Consider the following 22,599-nt stretch of genomic DNA (forward strand, 5'->3'; position numbering starts at 1 on the left):
GTCTGTAGATAGGCAACCACGCCTGCATTCCGATATACGCACGATACGAAACGTAGAGTTCGTTGCCTATCAGCCGGCGTTGAGCGACGAGTTTCACAGAAAACTCGGGGTGTTTAATGTCTCGTCGTATAAAAGTTAAGGTTCAGCGATCACTCGGCGAAACACCGAAGCGGTAGTAAGTCGAAAACGACGAGGGGAGAATCTGGAAGAGAAGTTTCGCTAATTTGAGACGGTTAACGGTTGGTACGGGGTGGCACGATATCCTGCTGCAGCAACGGTCAAATGCAGGAATGGGGGGAAACATTAGCTGGGCGGAAAGTCTGGGGTGCTCAGAATGCTGCTAAACGTAACTAGATGTAACTATGCTACCAACTACGCGTGTAACTACGTACCTAATTCGCGTTATTCACGGGACGAGAACTAAACTACATTATTCACCTCGACTTAACCGACGCCGACGCGGATCTCGCGCGAATTCCTCGACTTCTTGGTCAGCGGCTGCTTCCTGCTGTGCACTCCTCAAAACTTCACTATATTACAACTCGTAGACTATAATTCCAGACAGATGTTGGAAAATTTTCACGCCCGAAATAAAAATTTATTGGATTGGAATAAATTTCGATCGATTCAAGTAAAATTTCTCCGTTTACGCCAAGTCAAACATTAAGCAGGTATTCGTATTCAAATAAAATCTTTTCTGTCTGAAACAGATCCAGAAAAATTTTTCTTCCGAGTCAAGCGCAAGTTGCGGTTCGGATTTCCGAAAACAAGGAGTCTAATCGGTGCAGTGTTTTTTTCTTCCTCAACTTTTCTACTACGTTATTCAAAGTCTAATTCACCTATAGTTAAATTCTATGATCTAAGTAATTTATTCTTACTCAACAAGGAGCAAAAACATTTCCTCAAGCTTTTGATGTAACAGTTGGAAAAACTGTTTTCCAACATCTTAAGGGATAATGGTGAGAAAAGAAAAATAAAATCGCAAACAAGGAAACATAATTAGTACGATTTCCAAGATTAAACAACCGAGAAATAGAAAAGAATCATCTTTCGTTCTGTGCATGAAATTTAAATTCAATTTTTCATTTGAACCTACGGGTTCAAAGTATCTTTTTCGATTTTTTTTCACCGTAAATTTTTCGTCATCTTTCTCTCATCCGGAAGACGATATCATTCATTGAACATACCTAGTTATACAAAATATGTTGTGCCAACGGCGAGTTTCGCATCGAGTCGTATACCCGATTATCACGGTTAATAAAGCGAGTAAGAGCGTTGAAAGCAGAGGCGACGCCCTTCAGTCGGTCGTACGCAATTAAAAAATTAACGAGCGAGCTCGCTTCGCCGGTAGTTAACAACTCGACCAATACTCGGCCCTGCGCTTCGAGGATGAGCCACATGTGCGGTAATTTCGCGGTATCTGCAAAAAAGTTGCACACCACATGAAAAAAAAAATTTATACATACGTACATATGTATAATATACGAAACGTTCTTCGTCAACTGGGCGAGATATTTCTTTTTTTTTTCAAAAACCTTTTTATTATTATTTAAAAAATTTCCATCTACAGTGATTGAGTGAGAAAAAATTATAATGCATGTATAATCAATCGAGAAAATGATTTTAATTTTCCAAATTATTCGAAAACGTCCAAGCACAGATTATGAATTCTTTTCATCTCAGCAAGTACACAAATTCAGATGTTTTCGAGCGGTTTGAAAATTTGATCATTTTATCGATCACGTCTTTGTTTTGTTCCTTTCGTATGCAATTTCAAATCATTGCAGTCGCAACGTTAAAAATTTCATTCTAAACTCTGCAAAGTATTCGCGAAAATTTAGCTAAATGTTTGAGGAAGTTTTTGACAACTTTTGGGTGAAAAATGAATCAAGTATTTTGAATAATGTAGACAGCCAAGAACGTATCGGAAAAACAGGTGGATAAAACTTTTGAAACCCTTCCGATCCTACACTTTTTTGATACTTAAAAGTTAAGGGTCCTTCTAAACAGTTAATTTTTTTAAATTTGATAAGTCAAAAAAATATAATTTCCAATGAAGTGTTAAGATTTCACAAATTTCGTTGAGAACGACCAAAACCACTTTGTATAAAGTGAACCTGTAATGCACGGAGAATGTTCCGTACGACAAACAAAAAACCAAAAGTGAAATTTCGACTTCCCTCTTTCCTCTACAGTCGAGGAGCTGGAGTGTCTGGCGACCTGGAAGGAAGGTAGCAGCCGATACCTCGTGGGTCGCCTTCACCACCGACACGCGTCGAACAACGAGGACCGCTATCGCTGCTTCGTCTACGAAAGAGTGAGTCAGTCGATCGGAGGTCTGAATCGAGCCAGCCTGGGTCTCGACCAGGACGTCCCATTGCCCGGAGGGCCGATTCCCGATGGAGCCCCAGAAATTTATCGGGTTGCACAGAGTGACGACGCGACCTGCAACGGCCTCTTCAGCACAATGGAAGGCTCGCGGTCGATGACGCTGAGGAAAGGTGAGACACGAATATTTTTATTCCTGGAAAAACGAATTCCCAAGTCAATTTTTTCGGCCAAATGTTACGTCACATGCAGCACAAGATGAATCCGCCTGCGTTTATGCAAATCGAGGCATATTTTGTAGAATGCGCCTGCGACTATGCAATTCAAGGTACATTCGACCGAAATACGCCTTCATTTATGCAAATCAGGGTACATTTTAAACGTCATACGCCTGCATTTATGCAATTCAGGATACACGTTACCGAGATCCGCCTGTGTTTATGCAATGCATGATACATCTTGCCGATCAAGGGTTCGGCCAATCGTGATCAATGAGAAAAACGTCAATTGGTAAGACGTACCTCTCAGTTATCTAAATGCAGTCGGATTCCGATAAAATATATCTCAAATTGCATATATTAGTTTGGATTTACCCTGTGTTATAGATAATCCAATATATATGTAGATGTTATATGCGGTGACAGTTTTAATAACGGATGTGTCATGAAAGTTGAAACTTTGGAATTATTTAACCGACCAAAAAAATACACTACGGGCGTTTTCGTTCAAAGCGCGGAACTATCGCGAAATTTTTAAACAATGAAAGAGAGAAAGCGAGAGTAAGAGAGAGGAAAAAGCAAATAATAAAAAAAAAACGACATCAACAACGCCGCTTTGTTGACCCAAATATTTTCACTCTGTATCTGAAATACTTCGTTGCGTCATGTGATTTAATTACAATGAAAATGGGATTATACCGCCAAGAGGAGGACGGGAAAATTCCATCAACGATTTGTCCGCTATGCGTGCAGCCAATCCATAACACTCATAATGCATCGAGATTGATAGCTTTGACAATGTTTTAGCAAACGCAAAAAAAAAGCATAGGTATACTATAATACATAATGAAATAGGAAAATCTTCTCTGAACCATGACTATTTTACACAGTCACGCTTTGCAGTAGAAATACTCACTCGTAATACGTGTATAATGTCTCACTTCGATTTTTCTAATCTCGATAGATTTTGCTGATTCGAACAAAAAATAACAAACAAAGAAATAAATTTCTGGTACGGTATAGCTTACGGAAAAGTTCAACGAATGTGGGGCAGTTTATTTATTTTCATTAAGTTTTTTATTTCGCAACGCAACCATGGGCATGCGATATAACGCACGGACGTTGGCGGAACGAACGCGCGGCTGTTATTGAGAAAAGCGATAATATATTTTCTGAAAAACGTGACACTAATGGGCCTCGCTTCGCGTTTCTCTATTCAGCGACAACGAATAACGATATATACACATGTGCCTTCGAATTTTGCCGTTATTAATTTCTCCCTTCTTTATTTTGTGTTTGTTTTTTTCTTTTTTTTCTCTCTCTTTTCACAAACGGAACTCCATTTATGTCATTTATAACCATAACTGTGTTGTACATATATACATACATACATACATACATACATATATATCTATGGTTAAGGTGTAGGTACACACGAGAATGGGACGAAAGTACGCGTGTACCGATATTATTTATGAATAACAGCTGCGAATTGCTTCAGATTGGAATAACGCGAATATTAGTATAACTGTAATCACTTTACGGGAGTCAAAAAATTTTCGGAAATTTCATCAGTCCAAAAATTTCAAACTTTGACGAGAAATTATACATGTGATAATTCACTCGAGCTAACAGAATTTCTCTATCCACGGACCTCGAACAATTTTTCATTTTTTTATCGATATTTTTTTTCTTCGTCTAATTTTGTTACTACAAAGTCCAGAAATATTCACCGAAAATTTTAAAACGTTAAAAACTGATCGCGTTCTACTATAGTAAACATAGATAGCGTGTTTTTGCAACGTTCTGTTAAATATCAGAAATGTCTAAAACTGAAATCCTCGTGTTCTTGTACAGGTGAAAAAATTCCCGTTCATTACCCGAAATAACAACGCGTTAATCTGCAGTCTCTGAGCCAACCGTGCAGGTGAAATATTTTCCTTTGGAAATCCCACGAATAGTACGTGATCGTCCAGTTTTTTCTGTTTGGTTTTTCTTATTGGCACCATAGGTACGCAGAATATCCAGTAATGGCGACAAGTGACGTTTGTCACATTCGCGTGTAACTTCAAAACATTTAAATATTAATTTGCTCTTCTCACTTCCCAGTCTGTAATTTTCCTCACATCCTTCAGTTGGTTTTTCCAAACCGAAAAGTCTGCGCTCTTTTCACATAATATCTTACAGTAGAGTGACTGTTACAAATAAAAATTTCATCGCTTTTTCTCGTATAATTTTGAGCAAATTTACAAAGGATCTATTATAATTTCACATAATAATGGGAAGGAGAGTTTATTTTTATTTTTCTCTTGGAAATGAATGATATTGGAGGGTTTGTAATCGATGAAAATAGCTTGAATCGAGCCTCTTTTTCTGTTCCAGCCCCATCCCCAGGAAAATGTAGATTTCCCAGCTGGCTAAGCGGACACACAGCCGGAGGCCTGACTTGGCACACCTTGGACTTGACGCGATCTTACACCTTCCATCCGCGGAATGCCTCGCTTCATACAATGAGGTCAAACTCGTCGACGATCCGGTACGAAAACGGGGCTGCGGAGGGTCAAGAGGTTCCTGGAGGACAAGACGAGCAGGACTTCAAGATCCTCTGCAACGTTATCAAACAATCGAATCCTGGACAAACGATGGCGATGATCGTGGCGCACTTCACCGTCGGATGGTGAGGCTCGACGATTATTATTCAAACGAGAGGATGGAAAGATAGATTAAAATTGCAGAATTCACAGCATCAGGTCGATTAATCACGTTTTATAGGATTTCGAGCAAAGTGCGTTGAATATTTTTTTTCCTAATTTATTCAACGTTTTCTCACTATATAATGTGATAGCTGGTTCTTCAATTAACCATTATTTTATATACCTACTGTACCTGTAACTAGTGTAACTTATTTACGTACATTGAATATATATCGGGCCTAAACGTGGAAGTCACCTCAGCGCCTGCAGATAGGCTACCGGAGTTGCAATTTGCTATCCCACGGACGAAATTGTAACCCCTGGTTGGTAGGTGCCGAGGTGGTTTGCTTCCACGTTTAGGCCCAGCATATATACATAGAACAAGGGTTAAAATTGATAAAAACAGCGTCATTCAGACGTGGAAAGTTATAATTTTGTAGATATCACAAGGTTGTAGTTGACTATTATAGGTATTGCAATTTTCTTTCAAGTGCCAATAGTCAGGATATTATTGGTTCATTTTCAGATGAGTTTAGGTAGCGAAATATATAATGAAGATGAGTTCGTAATGAATATTATTTATATTCCACGATCTCTTTACTGTTCCGCATTCGTTTTTTACTCCATCGTTCCTCTCCAAATCCGCCATTCCACTTATTCCGTGGTTTGATTCCTGCTTCAATATTCCTCTCCTGTTCCACCGTTCCCTTCTATCACCACCATTTCTCCCCTATTCCACCGTTCCCCTCCTGTTCCACTATTCTTCGTATTCCATTGTTCAATTCGTGTCTCACATTTCCGGTCTCCCTATTCCGTCATTCCTCATTAGTTCCACCATTTCTACCCTGTTATTATTTTACATTTTTATATGTAAACCTACTGTACGCATAATTAGTATGATTTCTTTACACAAGTTTAATAGGTCACCGTTCAATTTTAACATTTCAGCCGCAGCGGTTACATGTGCATGACTTTCTATAGAAGGGACGGTCACGTGGTAGAAGTGCAGACTGGAAACACGGTCGCCAGACCGGAAGAGGCCTGCAGCCCGCCTCACTACATCCCCCAGAACACCCCCTACATCACTCTTGTCAGTGAGTATATCGCATACTGTAATATATAATGCCACGCTGTATAATGTGACATTAATCCAAGAAAATGGCGTGCATGGAAGATAATTTTTTTGTTTCTATAGGAAAAATTCGTCGGATATAGGAATTTATATATAATTTTACTAATCGACTGATTAAATTTTTCTCTTCTGTACACTCGGTGCGGATTTTATTGTACTACAAAACATAAATTTTCTCCAATATTCAGAATATGAATGAATATCATCACGTATATTATTTTATTGAATAATTCGTGTGGATTTCATTCGACAAATATGACATTTTCCCAACACTTTTCGAATACATTAATCGGAATCGATTTTACCAAAACCGTAAATAATTGTACGCAACAAACACGAACGTATAATTAAAGCCAGCTGTTGCGGGACCACCCTTACAATAAGTATCTACCTGCATTAAGAGCCTGATAGAACGTTGTTGATTTTGGGGATCTACAAAAAAAAAAAAAAATGCCTCACCGGGCCAGCTGAAATTTTGCAAGCTCAACTAACGGGCTTTCCACATTGTAACTCCACTTGACTATGCTTGAAAAGCCTTTGCTTTGCAGTGAAAATTTCTGCTTCGACAGTTGAAATTCTTACTCTGGCTATATTAACACTAAAATTTGCTGGTCTAGCGAATTGTTTTTTTCCGTGCAACACTCCACTCACATACACACAGATTCCTGCAAAAACCAAACATTTAATGGACACGCTCCCGTTGTAAATTTCGTCCGGCAAGCGAGAACAATTTGTCACAATGCCACCGTCCTGGTTCTATTTCTTCTCCTCCATACTCTCTGGATGCAGGCATTACATGAAAGAGTATTATGGGTTAACAAACAATATAGCCATACACACACACACACACACACACCTACCATCTATATATCTATGTGTTTACATAGACGTGAAATGAACTCCTTCACTTCCGACGAAAGGGGTTGCAGGGGGGGCGGGGGGAGGGGGGGCGGGGGGAGGGGGGGGGGGTAAAAAGGGGTGGTGGGAGGGTCGCGTGTTCCCTGACGGGGCGGCTGACAAAGCATCGATATACGAAAGTCCCGAAGCTAGAGAAGAACGGAGAGTAAGAAGTGAGAAAAACGGAAAGGAAGAAGGTGAGAGGTGAAGGGGAGTAAAAGAGGGCGCTGTGGCCCGCGGGACGAACGAACTGAGTTGTAATCCCAGGGGAGTTATTGGATTCGGTTTGATCCACCACGCGGCGGCGGCGGCGGCTATGGTCCGTCCGGTTCGACGCTTTACTTCACCGGAAGTTAGTTTCAGTTTCCGGCAATCGACCTACGCCTCGCGGTATATAACTAAGCGGGGGCTGAGGGAGGGGAAGAAATAAAATAGAAAAAAAAACAAGGAAGAAAAAGAAAAGAAGAAGAACGAAGGTATAAGAAAATAAAGTAAATAAAGAAGAAAAAGACTTAGAGACTTACTCCTGCGGCACAGCCGCCGCCCGCGCAACCCTGGACCATGGATCCCTTTTCCCAAACTTTTAATATCTTAACCGCCCCCACCTAAAGCGACGCGGCTGAACCCCGAGTTACTCTTTCGTGACAGCAGCTACTCCCTCGGTCGCTTCTATATATATATATATATATATATATGTATACATATAGCTACAATACATACCTATAGTATATGCATCATGGTACCTGCCGTTCCCGTAATCCGTGGATTATTTCAACTTTTAAATAGGAATTTAATACCGTAAGCCCGTGATTGGCTGATCCGCAATTTTCTCATTTAGATACCGTACCTTTTTTTTTTGGATTTTTTTTCTTTCAATTTTTCATTTTGCTTTATATTTCGATATACGACGTTGCGATAAATCGACGAGCATTTTCAAGACCCTTGTACACTCATATTCATTAATGCCTCAACTAACCGACTAACTTGTTTTCGGTCCGGAACAAAATGCGAGTCTCGATTCTATACGAATTATGTGACAATGACTGTACATATTTACTTATATAAAGGTTATTCTGAAATTGGGTGGAAAGGTTGTGTTCTCTTTTACAAGTAGCATACGTCGCGACGTCGTGAATTCGCTTCGCTGATTTTCGGATGTACGATAATCATATAGTAATTAACATAAAAATCATCTCAGGCCGTAATTGAGGGACGAAATATTTGACGTCTTGACGTAACGGCAAAGAAAAAATCGGCATTACAATAACGTTTGTCCTTTTTTTACTACGTGAGATTCATCGAAGAATTAACGACTTATAATATGAATATAGCATAACCAGTATAATGAAAACGAGAGTTGTTTGTTGGAAAAGAACAAGCAGAACAGAGATGGATGGATGGGTGGATGGATGAGTGATAAAAACGAGTAGTAAGGAATAAGACTGAGAAAGAAAATCATTCGGAGAGAGAAAAAAAAAAAAAAAAAAAATTAACGACGAAAAGCAGAGAATAGAACGAAGTAAATAAATAACGACCACATGCTTCGATGGTTCGCCGGCGACGCACTCACCCAGCTAAAGCATAAAACTACGTGACTTTTATGTCTATGTATCTGATATACATAATATACTCGATGTATGTCTTATACGGCATACATGTATTTATATAATACACGTAAATTTCTCACAGCCACGTAGTTTTTTCCCAAATACATAGGTAACCATCTATGCGGTACATCTACCTATCTGTACGTTGTACGTATCTACATAGATATTTCTAACCGACTATCACAGTGACGCGGTTGGGATGCTCAAGTGACGTCATTCGATAGATCAAACAAGGCTGTGGTCTAGTTATTCGCTTGAATGGGTCTTCGCAGGGCATGAAACAACTTCTCGTCTACGTATACTCCTACACATAATATTCTTTTTGCAAGCGTAAAAGTGATATCAAAAAGCAAATCCCGCCAAGTATAATTTATTGTTAAATTATAACGTGTCAGTTACCGAATTCGCAGAATAATAGACATAGTAAAAATCGGTAACAACAGTTTTTTCTTCAACTATAATATGAATTGTAACACATTATAGAATGACCCTTGTACCTTGCGATACACATTTTGTTCGAGAATTATAAACTACACGCTAGATCATAAGGTATAACATTATTATCATTATTATTATACGCCCTAATACTTTACCCGTGTATATTATGTGAGCAAACTTTAGCGAGTCAATGAATTTTCTCAAAAAGACACAGGGGGTAAATTTATACCTATAATACATATAATATAGCTAGACAATAGATGTTGTAATACGTATACACGAGAGCGCTTTATAACTGTGCAGAACAAGATATAAAACGTAGTGTAATATGACTGTGTTTGAATGAACTTTCGACAGGCCGAGGTGTATGGGTGCAGCCTACTCCATTGTTTCGTATAATCAATTAAGGTGAATTGGCTTGAAAATTTTCTGCGAGAGGTCCGATGCGAATTTATCGTACTTTGCGGAATTATACGCGAGCTTCGTGAATGTGTGCGTACGTATTATGTAATACTTATGTGTACGTGTCGTAAGTCTGAACTTGAACCGAGACGTGGGAATAACGGCGTACAATGTACAGGTATGTTGGTATGGGAGGATATAGGAACCCGAGTTCGCGTAATAAACGAACTCGTAAATTTAACCCACGGTTGGTGGTGTCTCCTGGGCCCTTTCTCTCTCTCTCCCTCTCTCTTTCTCTCTCTCTCCCTCGAAGAAATTAGAAACAAATATAATCCTGTCGTGGGTACAAAAGAACGGAGGAGAACAAAGCAAAGCAAAGCTATACGAAACAAGCAAGCAACTTCTCGCAATAATACTGAATATATGTCCGTATGTGTATACGTATATATATATGTATATAACACATGCCCATTCAAATCAGGGGTACAATCTGATTAAGGATGTGCATAAATTGAATATTATACATCTACATAGAACGAGGTTCAAGATTGATAAAAAAAACAGCGTCATTCAAACGTGGAAATTAGTTTCAATTTTGCAGGTATTGCACACTTGAACTGGACTATTATAAGTATTGCAATTTTCTTTTAAGTGCTTAAAGTAGAGAATATTATCGTTTCATTTTTAGAGGAGTTTAGGTAGGGGAATCAAATGACAGAGTCGGTAATAAATATTATTTATATTCCGTGATTTCTTCGCTGTTCCGTATTCGAACTCTATTCCATCGTTCCTCTCCAGATCCACCGTTCCTCTCCAGATCCACCGTTCCTCACACTCCATAGTTCCATTCCTCTTTTATATTCGTACCCTGTTCCATCGTTTCTCTCCAGGTCCACCGTTCCTCATATTCCATCGTTCCACTCCTGTTCCACCATTTCTACCGACCCGAGCGATCTTGAATTTCACCAATTTTCAATATATAATAACGATTTGATAACTGTCCTCGGTCTTCTCGTCAAAATGCCCGATTTTCCAGCGAAGTTAAGAGTACATTATATTGGTTCAGGAGCTTTCGAATCTCGTCTAATCGTTGAAACATTTCTAGCTGTTGGAGTAGACTGTACAATCCTGTGTTCGATACAACCTTAAACAGACGGGTTTTCGCGCTGTCTTCGTTCTCCGGTAGGTATACTAGCTGCACGAGACTAGCAGAGAGACTACGGATGGTAGTTGCAGGGAAAGCTAAAAGCGCGCTACGGAGAACATCATGGTTATGAGGAAGGTAGACTCTATTGTGCTATTGCGTTTCAATCTACAGTAGCTATCCGTTGTTATTAGGGTAAAGGCACCGAGTGCGCAAACACATCGAAGCGAACACTGTTCCAACAATGAAATCGCGGGTGTCCTCTGCGTGTGTTACGATCACGTGGTACAGAAGCTGCGACTACGGTAGAACCTGGAGACCAAAGTTGTTCGGAAAGCCGGTCTCGAGAGCCATAAAGCGAGAAACCTAGCGGAGGGGGTGAAACTTGTACAGAGACATCGATTATTCTCCAAGAAACGCGGCGCATCAACGAAAATTAGTAATCCAGCTCCGATCGCTTCCCCTTCCCCTCACCCCTCCCCCCCCCCCCTCTCGCCCCTCGGGCGGATTGATCAACCCCGTTTTCCATCCCTCGGGCAACCCGCCCCCGTATTCTGCCGCGTTTTACCCATGGTTCACCGCCCAAAGACTCCGACGCTCCGGTCTTATGCAAATCGATGGTAGTACGGTATTATCCTAGTTTATCGGCTGCTCACACATACCATTTCCACGGTTTATGTATACATTGTATATAGATAGGTATGTATTATATAGATACCTTGGTATTATACGCTCTGTTGTGCGGCACTTCGCAGCCGGTTTCTATATCTATCAACCCTGCAGCGCGAATCCCATCTTTGACAAAAAGCCAAACTCACGCGTCTCGTTTTCGGGACCGTAATCGAGACTCTTGGATAATTTATTGTCGTGCGAAATTCGGTCCTCGTTCGATTTGATATTTCCACAATTGTTGTCAATGACGGATCTCTTGCGTTGCATTTTAATGATGGACAAAAAAATCTTCGTTAATTCGTATGCAATTTTCTGGTTTTATAAATCTTCCAAACGATCGGTGAATTTATAACATTATTCAACGAATACGGGTAATAAATTGTACACGAACACTACGGATTTAATATTACAAGTCGCAAAAAAGCACCGAAAGTTAAAAGTTTCCGTTTCTTCGTAACGATGAATACACGGCTCTTGAGGTATAATTTCTGATCATCGCGGCATCTTATTATACGTTCGAATAATTCTGATGTACGAATGTTCAAGTGCGACATGCCCGAGGTTGTAATAAGATACGAACTTAATATGGTTCGAGCTTACTTATCTCAGGGGTAGTTTGGCGTCTGATTTATCGGACTGGATCCCGGAAGTGTCGTTACGGGTAGGAAGTTAAGAGGATGCGAAATCGTGTCCCATAATTAAACCGTCCAACAAACCGGCGACAATTTGTTTTCCGCCCGATGAATATTTGTTTAAATTCGAGTTGGAGAGAAGTTTTCGTTTCGATCGAAGATCGGAAAAAATCGGGACCCGAGACTTGTTTTCCCATTGCCATTTAGCGAGAAACGTTATTGAATTTACGGCAATTCAATTTCGACGTACACCGGAAAAGCTGAAGAAAATTTCGATAACCTTTGAATCTGAACTGCGGCGAGTCTCTCAATGTATAATAAAGACCGTCTATCTATATATTAATAAAGATGGGGAAAAAGTTTGAAGCGGTCAACAATTTTGTTTGCCTCGCACACGAGGCGGACAAAAAGTCTATATAGGTATAAAGGTAGCAGACCGCGGTGCAGGAGGCGTCGAGGCTAGACTCATTTTTCATAAGTTTGAAAAACAGCACCGGTGTCGGGCGTAAATTTGAATTTCTGAAAAGGTTTGAGCGGTTCGAGCGCCGCGCTTTTCCGGAAGCGCAGAGGCGCGGGGAGGAAGAGGAAGTGGAAAAGAGAAAATAAGAGAAGAGACTGCTCGAGGGGCATATGGCGCGGAATTTAGCGTCGTTTTATTGGCTGCTCCGGGACGCCTTTAAGCTATCGCCGCTGAGTCCTTCGCACCGAATTTGCTTCCTGTACCTCCTCCCCGCAGGACGATTACGCGTGCCGAGCATCAAAGTACCTGCACGACTTTAAAGTCTCGGTGGTATCGGAGAAAAATTATATTCCGCCTCGTAGCAAACCGGTGTTTAAAAGATTTTTCATACCCCTGCACATCCGCGATTCTCTCTCAACGAATATCAAATTACACATATACGTTTCTACGTCGGTGCAAATTATACGATTTTCTTCTACAGGTTCGAGAACAACGGAATCTATTTACGAGCATTGAAACAAACGAAAGTTTGAAAGATGTTTCACTTTGGGAGAAAAGCAACATTTGCATTAATTACAATGCGAGAAGAGCAAAAGTTGGCCAAATTTTAACTTCGGATAAACAATATTTTCCGAATAATTTATGCAAACCTTGCAATCTACATTGGTGATTAATGCAAATCACAGATTTTCCACCGTATTACGTCATGCAGGATGTTTCAACGTCGCATAATTGAGGAAGCAATCGATCCTTAGAAATGAAAATTCGACGACCAAAGAATTCCTCTGACGAGTTTGAGAAAGCAAAATTCAAGCTTGTTAATTTCGATACACTCATCGCGATGTCGAAATCCTTGCACGGAGCATTCGCTGCTCGAACGTTGTATTTACGCAGCTTTATCGTGAACTTTGAATTCATCAAAGCTTTCTTCCCTGTTTTTCTCCAAGCTCCGGAAGGGCTCGAATCCTCCGAAAAATATGCGCGAATCGAAACGTCCCTTAATCAGATTTCGGAGAAGACGGACTTGGCCTACGCCTAAGCAACGTACAATCCGCGGGCGAGACTTTCGATCGGATCGATTAATGCGGTAATTGAGGAGACTGAGGAGGAAGGACCAGGAGGTAGGCAACCGAAGTGCGGAATCGTGTAGCTTTGCCTTGTATTCGGCGGGCGAACCCCTTCGGCACCGGTCGCCGGGACTTGATTACGATCCGGAAGTGGTGGAAAATTGAAATTCCATGGGCGAAGGGGCTGCTTCGGAAGTTGGGAAATAACGTCGGGAGTCCGGCGGTGCGGAATCGGGTTCGCAGATCGCGTTGCGGGGCGGGTTTCACCGAAAACCAGTCTTTCTCGGGGAAAAACCGCGGGGCGATTTTCGCGAAATGGCAACGCCGCCGATGAAAGGTACAGCAGCGGAGCAGAGGGACGAGGGCCATGTCGTCCCGTTATGGAAACGGGAAAGCTGGATGAAAGGGTTGGCGGAAGGGGGTAAGTGACAAGTTGAGGGATTGCGACTGCAGCGTTCTGCGCTCTTTTGTCGTCGATCTTTCCACCGAAGATCGAGCGTCAAATTTATCCAAACTTCGAATCTCTGATCGATATCCGCGGAATCGAAGGACCGATGGATAGATCATTCGGTCAACGAAGTGACGAATCTAACGGTCGCAAACTGGATCATGGATCGGAGAAACAGTTGAACAATCGTCTCGGATATTCTTTGAAGTAACTTGTACAGAAACCGATCAAGTTCGTTGAAATCGTTGGAATAATCGAATTCCAGATCACCGAGTGATTTCTATTTATTTACAATTACTTCCTAGCGTTATCTCGATTTTATTCTTTGGAATAACCTGTATAAATACCGATCAAGATCGTTGAAATCATTGGAAACAACGAATTCCATATTACCAAGTGATTTCCATTTTATTGGATTATCGAATCACTAGTACCCGGAATTGTGATTCCCTTGAGATCATGGGTTGAAAAACGAATCGACACGGCGAGTATCGAAGAGGCGATATAAACATTAACACAGGGTTTTTTGGACGATACATGGCTATCCGCTTTTTCTCAAATCTCACGCTGATTTTGCGACCCAAACGTCGAAACCTGAAGCCCCTGGACCCTTCAAGGCGCCAGTGAGTCCGAACAGCCCTTATCGTTTATAGTCTCTCACCGACATTAGAAAAGAACAGACGATCGGTCCTTCCTCGTTCATTTGAAATAAAAGTCAAAGAAAAGATTGAATTCACTGTGTTTAAATATTATCCATCATCCCATTACCATTAAAATTTACTTCCAACGACTTCCTGGCGTTACATGCGATGTCCTGTAGCTACACCCTATTCCGAGGTCACTGAAAATCGCCTAGAGATGTCGGAAGCCATATGGAATCTACTCCCAAGTCTGTATTAAAAAATTGGTATCATTCTTTCAATTTCCGAGGGAATTGTCGGAAGTGCTCGTGGTCGAAGAGCGGGCCTGGTAAAAAATCCTCCGCGGTTTTATCCCTGCCAATTTTCACCCACGAACCGGGTACTTTTGCATGCATGTTACCATCGTGCACTGCGCCGCTGAATTATTATGCCGTGGCCGACTTCGGCTCTCCGCCGAGAACCGTACGGATTAAAAAATCCACCTCGCGAAAGCTCCCGCGGCTACGTAAATAGAGGACTCACTCCGGTAGGCTAGCCGCCCTGAAACCTCCCCCGGCGGCCAGCTTTTAAAGGAGATGTTATTTCAACGCCACCCGCCGTCGAGCCATTAACCGGTAAACCGGTAACCGTTAAGCCGACGCGGTTTCACAATATTGTACGTGTGTAGGCACGCGCGTAACGTACATACGCCATGATTTCATGGTTTCTCGAAAATTCATCCGTCAGGGGCCGAAAACCCGAATCTACGTTACACGGTTTAATTGCTAAAAAGAGAAGAAAAAAATTACAAAACCGAAAAAAAAACGTGAAGCCGCGCTTGATTTTTATTTCGCACGGTATTATATTATCGAGGGATTTTAACTGTTTTTAAACTTCCGTTCGTTTTTTTTTTTTTTTTTCTCTCTTCAACCACAGTTGAATAATTGTAAATTTACCTTCGACTTCTTCGAGAAAGTGTTTCACCCGCGTCATATATTATATCCAGATTTTTTTTTTAAACTCTCGCAAGGGAATTAACGGTGAGAGGGTTTTTATTCGTGTTTATTTTCACCGATCACGTGATTTCACGCGTTATTTCAAACACATCGTTGTGTGAAATATTTCTCTGAAAATTGACTCACGATATTTACGGAAACTGATTGACAGTATACTTCAGGAATTCAACAGCAAAAAAAATGCTCTCTCAATTTTATCTTATCAATTGCGTCAAAATCGGGTCAAAAAACGTGAAATTAATATCTCGCCGAAGACTCCGTCCGAAATTGCATCGATATTTTCCATAGCAGCTGTAAATCACGACAACTCTTCAATAATTACGTATAAGATCGGACGAAAATTCGGAGCTTTCGAGTAAAATAAAATAAAAAAAAAAATTAAATTACTGGACGCTTCAATCAAATTTCCAATACATTTAATACTCGTGTAGTTCTTAATTTAGTCAGTTAAAAATCAAATTTTTTCTGCAAGACAGTTTAATAAAGATACATGCATGCGAAATCATGCAATACACAATTCTCTAGATATTCTGGTACAAGGCTCTGTAATAATCGAATTAACGAATACGTGCGGATTTGAAATTGTCTGGAGAAAAATTCTCGCACGAATAATTTTCACCCCCGTTAGTCTACACAGTGTCGCGAGCTTCGAAAGCATGCAGCATATACTAAAATTTCGACGAACAATCAGTCGATTTAACGGGAGTTACACGCGGGACTGCGCGAAAAGTATTTTGCCCTCTCCCTCCCTCCCTCTCTCTCTCTCTCTCTCTCTCTCTCTCTCTCTCTCCTCCTTCTCTCTCGCGCGCCCTCGTATATTGATTATATAACCGGCCGAATATACTAACACGGCTAAAAACATTCACCGCCAACCCCCAGCTGATATGCTGATCTTAGAACCGCAACCCCTATAAATGTCGTCTATCCTTGCTCGCTACACTCCATGCTGTCTGTAAAATCCGTTGTCGTATCAGCTATACCGTATACAATCACTGCGGTGAGGAAAGAGATGAAAGAAGGAAGAGAGGGAAGAATGTTTGTTGTTTGTTTTATTTTATTTTTTTTTTCACATTTCGAAATCGAGCTTTTTTTTTTTGTTCATTTTATAAAATTTTACCCGAAACGGGGGGGTGGGGAGGTAAATTTCGCCCAAATTTTCCGGCTCTCCGGCTTATCCATTTCGTTTTCTTCGTCTTTAACTTTCTCCTTTCTTGGACCTATATTTCTTGTTTCTTCTCCGCGTTGACGAGGAAGATGGGAGGATAATTTCTCTTCGTATAGGTCAGTGAGGTCGCGAGATAACGGAGCATGGATGGGGTTGGGTAAGGCGGACGGGTGGGGGGACGAAAAGGAAATGTATCGAGGGTAGAAATGGGGTGACTTTGTCGGACGTCTTTCCCTCGGCATCCAGAGACCATTGTCTGGCGGCCCTGTTACCGCCTTGACAAGGAAAAGATTAATACCAGAAGGTGATGCCTGGATCTTCGTTCCCGCGACTCGAGCTGCAGGCGTGAATCGAGCCTGAAACATAATTTTTGCCGTCGTCGCGGTTATTTCACTTTCACTACACATCATTCTTCGCGCGTTGTAACACATATTGGACCTTTTCAGATTAGACATCTCTTTTATTTATTAGGTGTTATTTTTTTTTTCTTTTCTTTTTTTTTCTGGAACAAGTGTTAACGTCGATTTCTTCCGAGCTAACAAAAACCTCTCGAACTATATTTTGTTTATAAGATTTTTAATTCAGATGCTGTCTCGTTCCAATGACTCCTGCATTTTTGAGAAAAATAAATAGTGTTAAAAATTACATTCATTCCAGTTTCTTCGAGAAACTTTCAAAATTATCGTGTTATACGGGAGTTGTTTTGTTTTTTTTTTTTTTTTCTTTTTCATAAAAAATTTTCAATACATAATAGCACCGTAGGTACATAATATATCAGACTATTTCAAATTCGGAAAGAATGTGTATAATTTTTTTATTTTGTTGTCGGAACATGGTCTGAATATGCCATATATATATATAATTCGGGGGGTGAAACGACCGATATCGATTATCCGGCTTCAGGGCGATTCAATTTTCGAGAACAAACACTTTTATCCGTGAAGGTTCGAAGAACTCTTCCTCCGCCACGAGTGCGTGGGAGAAGAAAAGAGAGTGAGAAAAGGAGGGGGAGAGAGAGAGAGAGAGAGATGTGGAATAGGAAAACTGACGGATGAATGGATGCCCGGAGGACAGATGGACCGAGGGTGCAAGTTTTCGGCTGAGGTAAAGAAGATATTGCGCTAAGGGGTACGTCACTCAGGATTTTCTATCGCCTCAACCCACCCCAGAAACGAGACAGACGTTACGCGCCCTCTATAATAATCATTTCCCCAAACCTTTACCCGTCCGCCTCTGATGTGTCAATCAACATTTTTAACCACGCACGCGAATCTGAGAGAAAGAGAGAAAAAAAATAAAAAAAAAAAAATAAAAAAAATCACATACATTTCCCGACGCGACGAAACGCTTATCTCTTTACACCCCCTTTGAGCGTCATTTTCTTCCGTGGAATTTCACCGTATTTTTAGTCGCCGTTTAGAAGGCTCGCTTTGACGGGACGAAGGGTAAGAAAAATTGAATAAATTACGTAGGGGTGCGATTCTCAATTATTTATTTATTTATTTGTTTGTTTGTTTGTTTTTTTTCTCCGCGCCTTCGTCATCCGATCATTTTACACGATCTTTATAATCTCTAGACTTTTCAGTTCACGATTATATCCAATCCGCTGCTGTCCCGAACATTAAGCTCGTTGTTTAATTTCCGCAGTTATTTTGAAATTATTTGATGAATTGAATACAGCAGCGACAAGACGATCGAGCTGTTTGATTCCGGCGTTGATTTTATAATAACAGATGCGAACAAAATCGCCTGATATTTATTTTTTTCAACCTAGCTGCGACTATATATATATGTATACATATATTAGGATGGTCATTATTTAGGGCATTGACAAATTTTTGCCCACCGAAACCTTTTTTGTATTTAACTTAGTAATTTGAGAAAATTTGTAAAATAAATTCACAGACTGTCAATTATACGGCTTAGAACATACACTTGAAGAAAAAATCTGAAAATGACTTAGATGAATTTTATATATACCCGTTATAAGAGTAAAATTACTCGAAACTCGATTTACCGATAGAAAATATCACAGTCTTCTAATTTCTACCGAATTTCAGCTGCAGCTGTATTATTCGTTTCTCTATTCATCGATCCTTATTACCTGACGTAATAATTATAATAACGAATGAAAACAGCGAACGAGTCGAACTCAGTTCGCGTACCGATTCAGCAGTTTGTACCCAGTTGAAATATCACTCGCCGCATGTTTCAAAATCGATGAAAATTCCCCTCCAATTTTTCCCATTTTTCGTACAGTCTCGTACAGAGTGCAGGACGGGTTGAACATATGCAGCGCGCCTCGATCAAACAGTTTTTTTTCCATAACACATACGAGAAATGATGACAATTCCTCGATATTGAATTCCGTTCGTCCGCAAAGAGCGCGTTAATTTCAGTCTATCATATATTGTTTGAATTACAGACAACTTTTTACTCACTTTGTAGTTTTTCTTCTCTTTATTTTTCCCTATTTTCCTATTATTAATTCGCGAGCACGTATACCAATACCGGGAAGTGCATTTTAAACTGAATTTCAGTATATTTCCAGTGAGAACTTCGATAACCGTATGTACACCAAAATCATACGCAAATACGAACCGCGTTTAGCGGGGGAAAAAAATATCGCAACGATACGTTGAATATTTATAAATTGTTGCAGGGAAGAAACAACAAAAAACGAGGGACAACGTTCTCGAGAAAATTTAACCGAGTGCAGACATTTTTCTTGTTTCATTTTACTTGTTTTTTTATCGTAATTTCGACGCGATGATTTTGCAAAAAGAGGACAGATTACTGTTTAACACATAAAAGTTTCGTGATTCCAAGAAAAAATTTTCAAGTTTCTAACAAATAATTCGGAACGATATCCGCTGCGTATTGCGGAGAAGTAAAGACAAGAAGAGAAAAGAAAAGAAAAGCAGGGAGCTCGGGGTAGGTAAAGAAAGAAACGAAGAGAAAGAGGGAAAAATCGGGCACGGATATTCCGTGTACGAACGTCGTCGGTCCGTAACGCTGCTGCGTCTCTCCTTGCGCATATAACGCAAGCACCGCGCGGTGGTAAAATGGGATAAAGAGTAGTTTCATCCGTTTACGGTCAGCCCTCCAGACGGGGAAAAGAGCCCGCAGAGAGTTTCGGCGCGGAGTAGTAAAAGGAGGCAGGCCACGGGTAAGCCGCAGAGACTTCGCGTGGAGGAGTCAACATCCAGGGAAATGGGGGGGCCCCGCAGGAACAGGTGACCCGTGTCGGGTTCAAAGACGCGCCACTGCGAATCCTAAGCGACGTGCATTCGACCCCGGCAAAGGATCGGAGGAAACCCAACCGCCCTCCCCCACCCCACCCCCCCACCCCTCATGCCCAATCTACCGTAGAAACGTGGCTTTCCTTTGACGTACTACCAGTTATTTTCCATGCTCCAATCCTCGCCGCTGCACCCCTTTTCTGGCTTACCTTTTCCCTGAATGGGAGATGAAGAGGACGGCAAGGGGGCCGGAAAGGGGGAGGGAGGGGGGGGGGGGGGGGAAAGAACAGCGGAAGTGGAAGAAGGAGAAGGAGGAAGTCGTCTTTCCTTTTACCCAGTTACGCTCTCTTCTCTACGATTTTCGATCGTACTTTGATATATATATGTAAGGTATATACATATATATATATATATGTGTCTACATTCTACGTTATACACGGTGGGAAAAATATTTCTTTAACCGTTTATAGAACGAATTACTGATATGTATTCGTTTATTTTATACATTATGTAGATAAATACGAAATAATTTTGTTCCGTATTTGTGGTAATTGATAAAGAAACTTTAATCGACTCCGAGGAAATTTTCGTTACTTTCTATTAGAACGGTTAATTTAATGATTTCATTGCAGTGAAAAAATTGATCGGTCAGAGAACAATATTATTCATTAATTTTATTATGATATAGCTAAACGTTCCGGATTTATTGAATTATTATGTTTTAAAACTGTGAAAATATCTTTGGCTGGAAATGTGAAGAAAAGCTTATAAAACGTTCATGCTTTGGTTCGTACGATCTCTTAAAAAATCGTTAAAGTTGTACCAAATGCGTTGGATTTCACTCTACGATGGCACATTTTATTCAGAAAACTATATTTTGGGTGTAGATTTATGTAGAATGAAATTATGGTATAAAATCAATAAAACTCCTTAGATCGATGAAGAAAAATTATTTATTTCATTACAGAAGTAATGAGATATTTTTTCGCATGAAATACAACATTCCCTGCCAATTGTTTCGCAGAATCGAAGAATCAATCGAACAATGATTCTTCTCTTTTCTAATGCAATTATTCGCGTTTTTGTGCCAGGTCTTACAGTTTACGAGAAATCCGTCCTCCCGTGAAGGAGTTTTAAAAAAAAGGCGATTTCAAAGATTGGCTCTGTCGCCGCCATTTTGCAACGAAATGATGATAAAATTTTTTTTTCATACTTCAATACGTGTTAAATGGACCCTCTGAAGAGAAATTCTATTCCATTTTCCATAGTTCGAAAATAAATCGACAAAGTTGGGCCATTTTTTCGGCCGTTAGAGTGGTTGTTACCCTTCAACTTTTCCATCTGAAAGAAACGAGTTACTTTTTTCACGATCTTAATAAGGATTTTTTTTTCCCGACTGCTCGTTTAGCTTTCTTTCCTATTTTCTCTCTACCGATTCTTTTAATTTCCACTTTCTCCTCTTCCTCGTCCACCTTCATCCTCTCTTTCTCTTTTCATAGTCGCGTCTATTACGATGCTGCGAAATAGCGCGAGGGGTGGAAAATCGAGTAAAAAAGGTGGCGACGGGAGACGGCCGGCAGGGGGGGGGGGGGGGGGTGGAGGTCCGGCCTTTAATCAGAAATCGCGTAATGAAGCGAAAAAATCAAGTTGCCCTTTATCGGAAGATCGAAGGGCGAGGTACAGAGAAGAGGGGCTGCCGCTGTACAAAAGCTCCGAACGTATTCGAGACGTACGTACATAAATACATACATACATGCATCACGTGGCTAAAGCAAGCGTAATTAACCATAAAAATAACGAGATTTTTGCGGTCTCGGATCTGACTCGACTGTTCGAATTCCCGGGCGCGGGACGCAATCGATGGGCGCACGTATATGTATAAACTACCCTCTGAGCAACTCGTTGAGGAGGGTGAATACGCGCCACCATGCGAGTGGTTGTGAATGGCAGAAAATAGCGGGCAGGTAGAGCGATCGAGGGGTGAAAGGGAGGGGCGAAAGTCGCTGGCTCTCCGCTCGACTGCCTCGTCAGATTTGTCTCATTAGAGTCGGCATAGTGTTCTTAGGGCTGGTTTAAGCTCTCGTTATCGGAGCTTTGTTCCCCGTTCTCCTATTTCCCTTATTTTTCCTCCACATTATCCACGATTTTCCTGGCTATTCACTAGCGACACCGAAAATGTAACAATTGCCCATAATTGTACATAGCCTGGGTGTTTTACTCAAAAATCGCCGCTCAACGCCAGCGGATAGGCAACAAAAGTGACATCCTGAATATGCAGGTTGCCGATCTTCTGGCGTTGAGTGCCGATTTTTATGAAAAGCTCCAGGCACGCACCCTAATCTATATTTTTCTATCCCCCTTTCCGTTTTTTCTTTTTCTTTTTACCAATTGTCGGTGCTCTTTTTATCCTTTAATTCT

General features: G+C 40.8%; 1 protein-coding gene across 8 annotated transcripts in view; it reads left to right on the forward strand.

Annotated features, from left to right (window-relative positions):
* Positions 1–22,599, forward strand: part of LOC124180502 — a 168,700-nt gene that overhangs the window by 140,608 nt on the left and 5,493 nt on the right. For all 8 annotated transcript variants that reach the window (XM_046566104.1, XM_046566101.1, XM_046566100.1 and 5 more), the window contains 3 exons: positions 2,196–2,501; positions 4,929–5,223; positions 6,188–6,333. In XM_046566104.1, coding sequence (XP_046422060.1) covers positions 2,196–2,501; positions 4,929–5,223; positions 6,188–6,333 — 747 coding nt within the window. The remainder of the gene's footprint in view (positions 1–2,195; positions 2,502–4,928; positions 5,224–6,187; positions 6,334–22,599) is intronic.

Source organism: Neodiprion fabricii, chromosome 4 (genome assembly GCF_021155785.1).
Source record: "Neodiprion fabricii isolate iyNeoFabr1 chromosome 4, iyNeoFabr1.1, whole genome shotgun sequence".
NCBI lineage: Eukaryota > Metazoa > Arthropoda > Insecta > Hymenoptera > Diprionidae > Neodiprion > Neodiprion fabricii.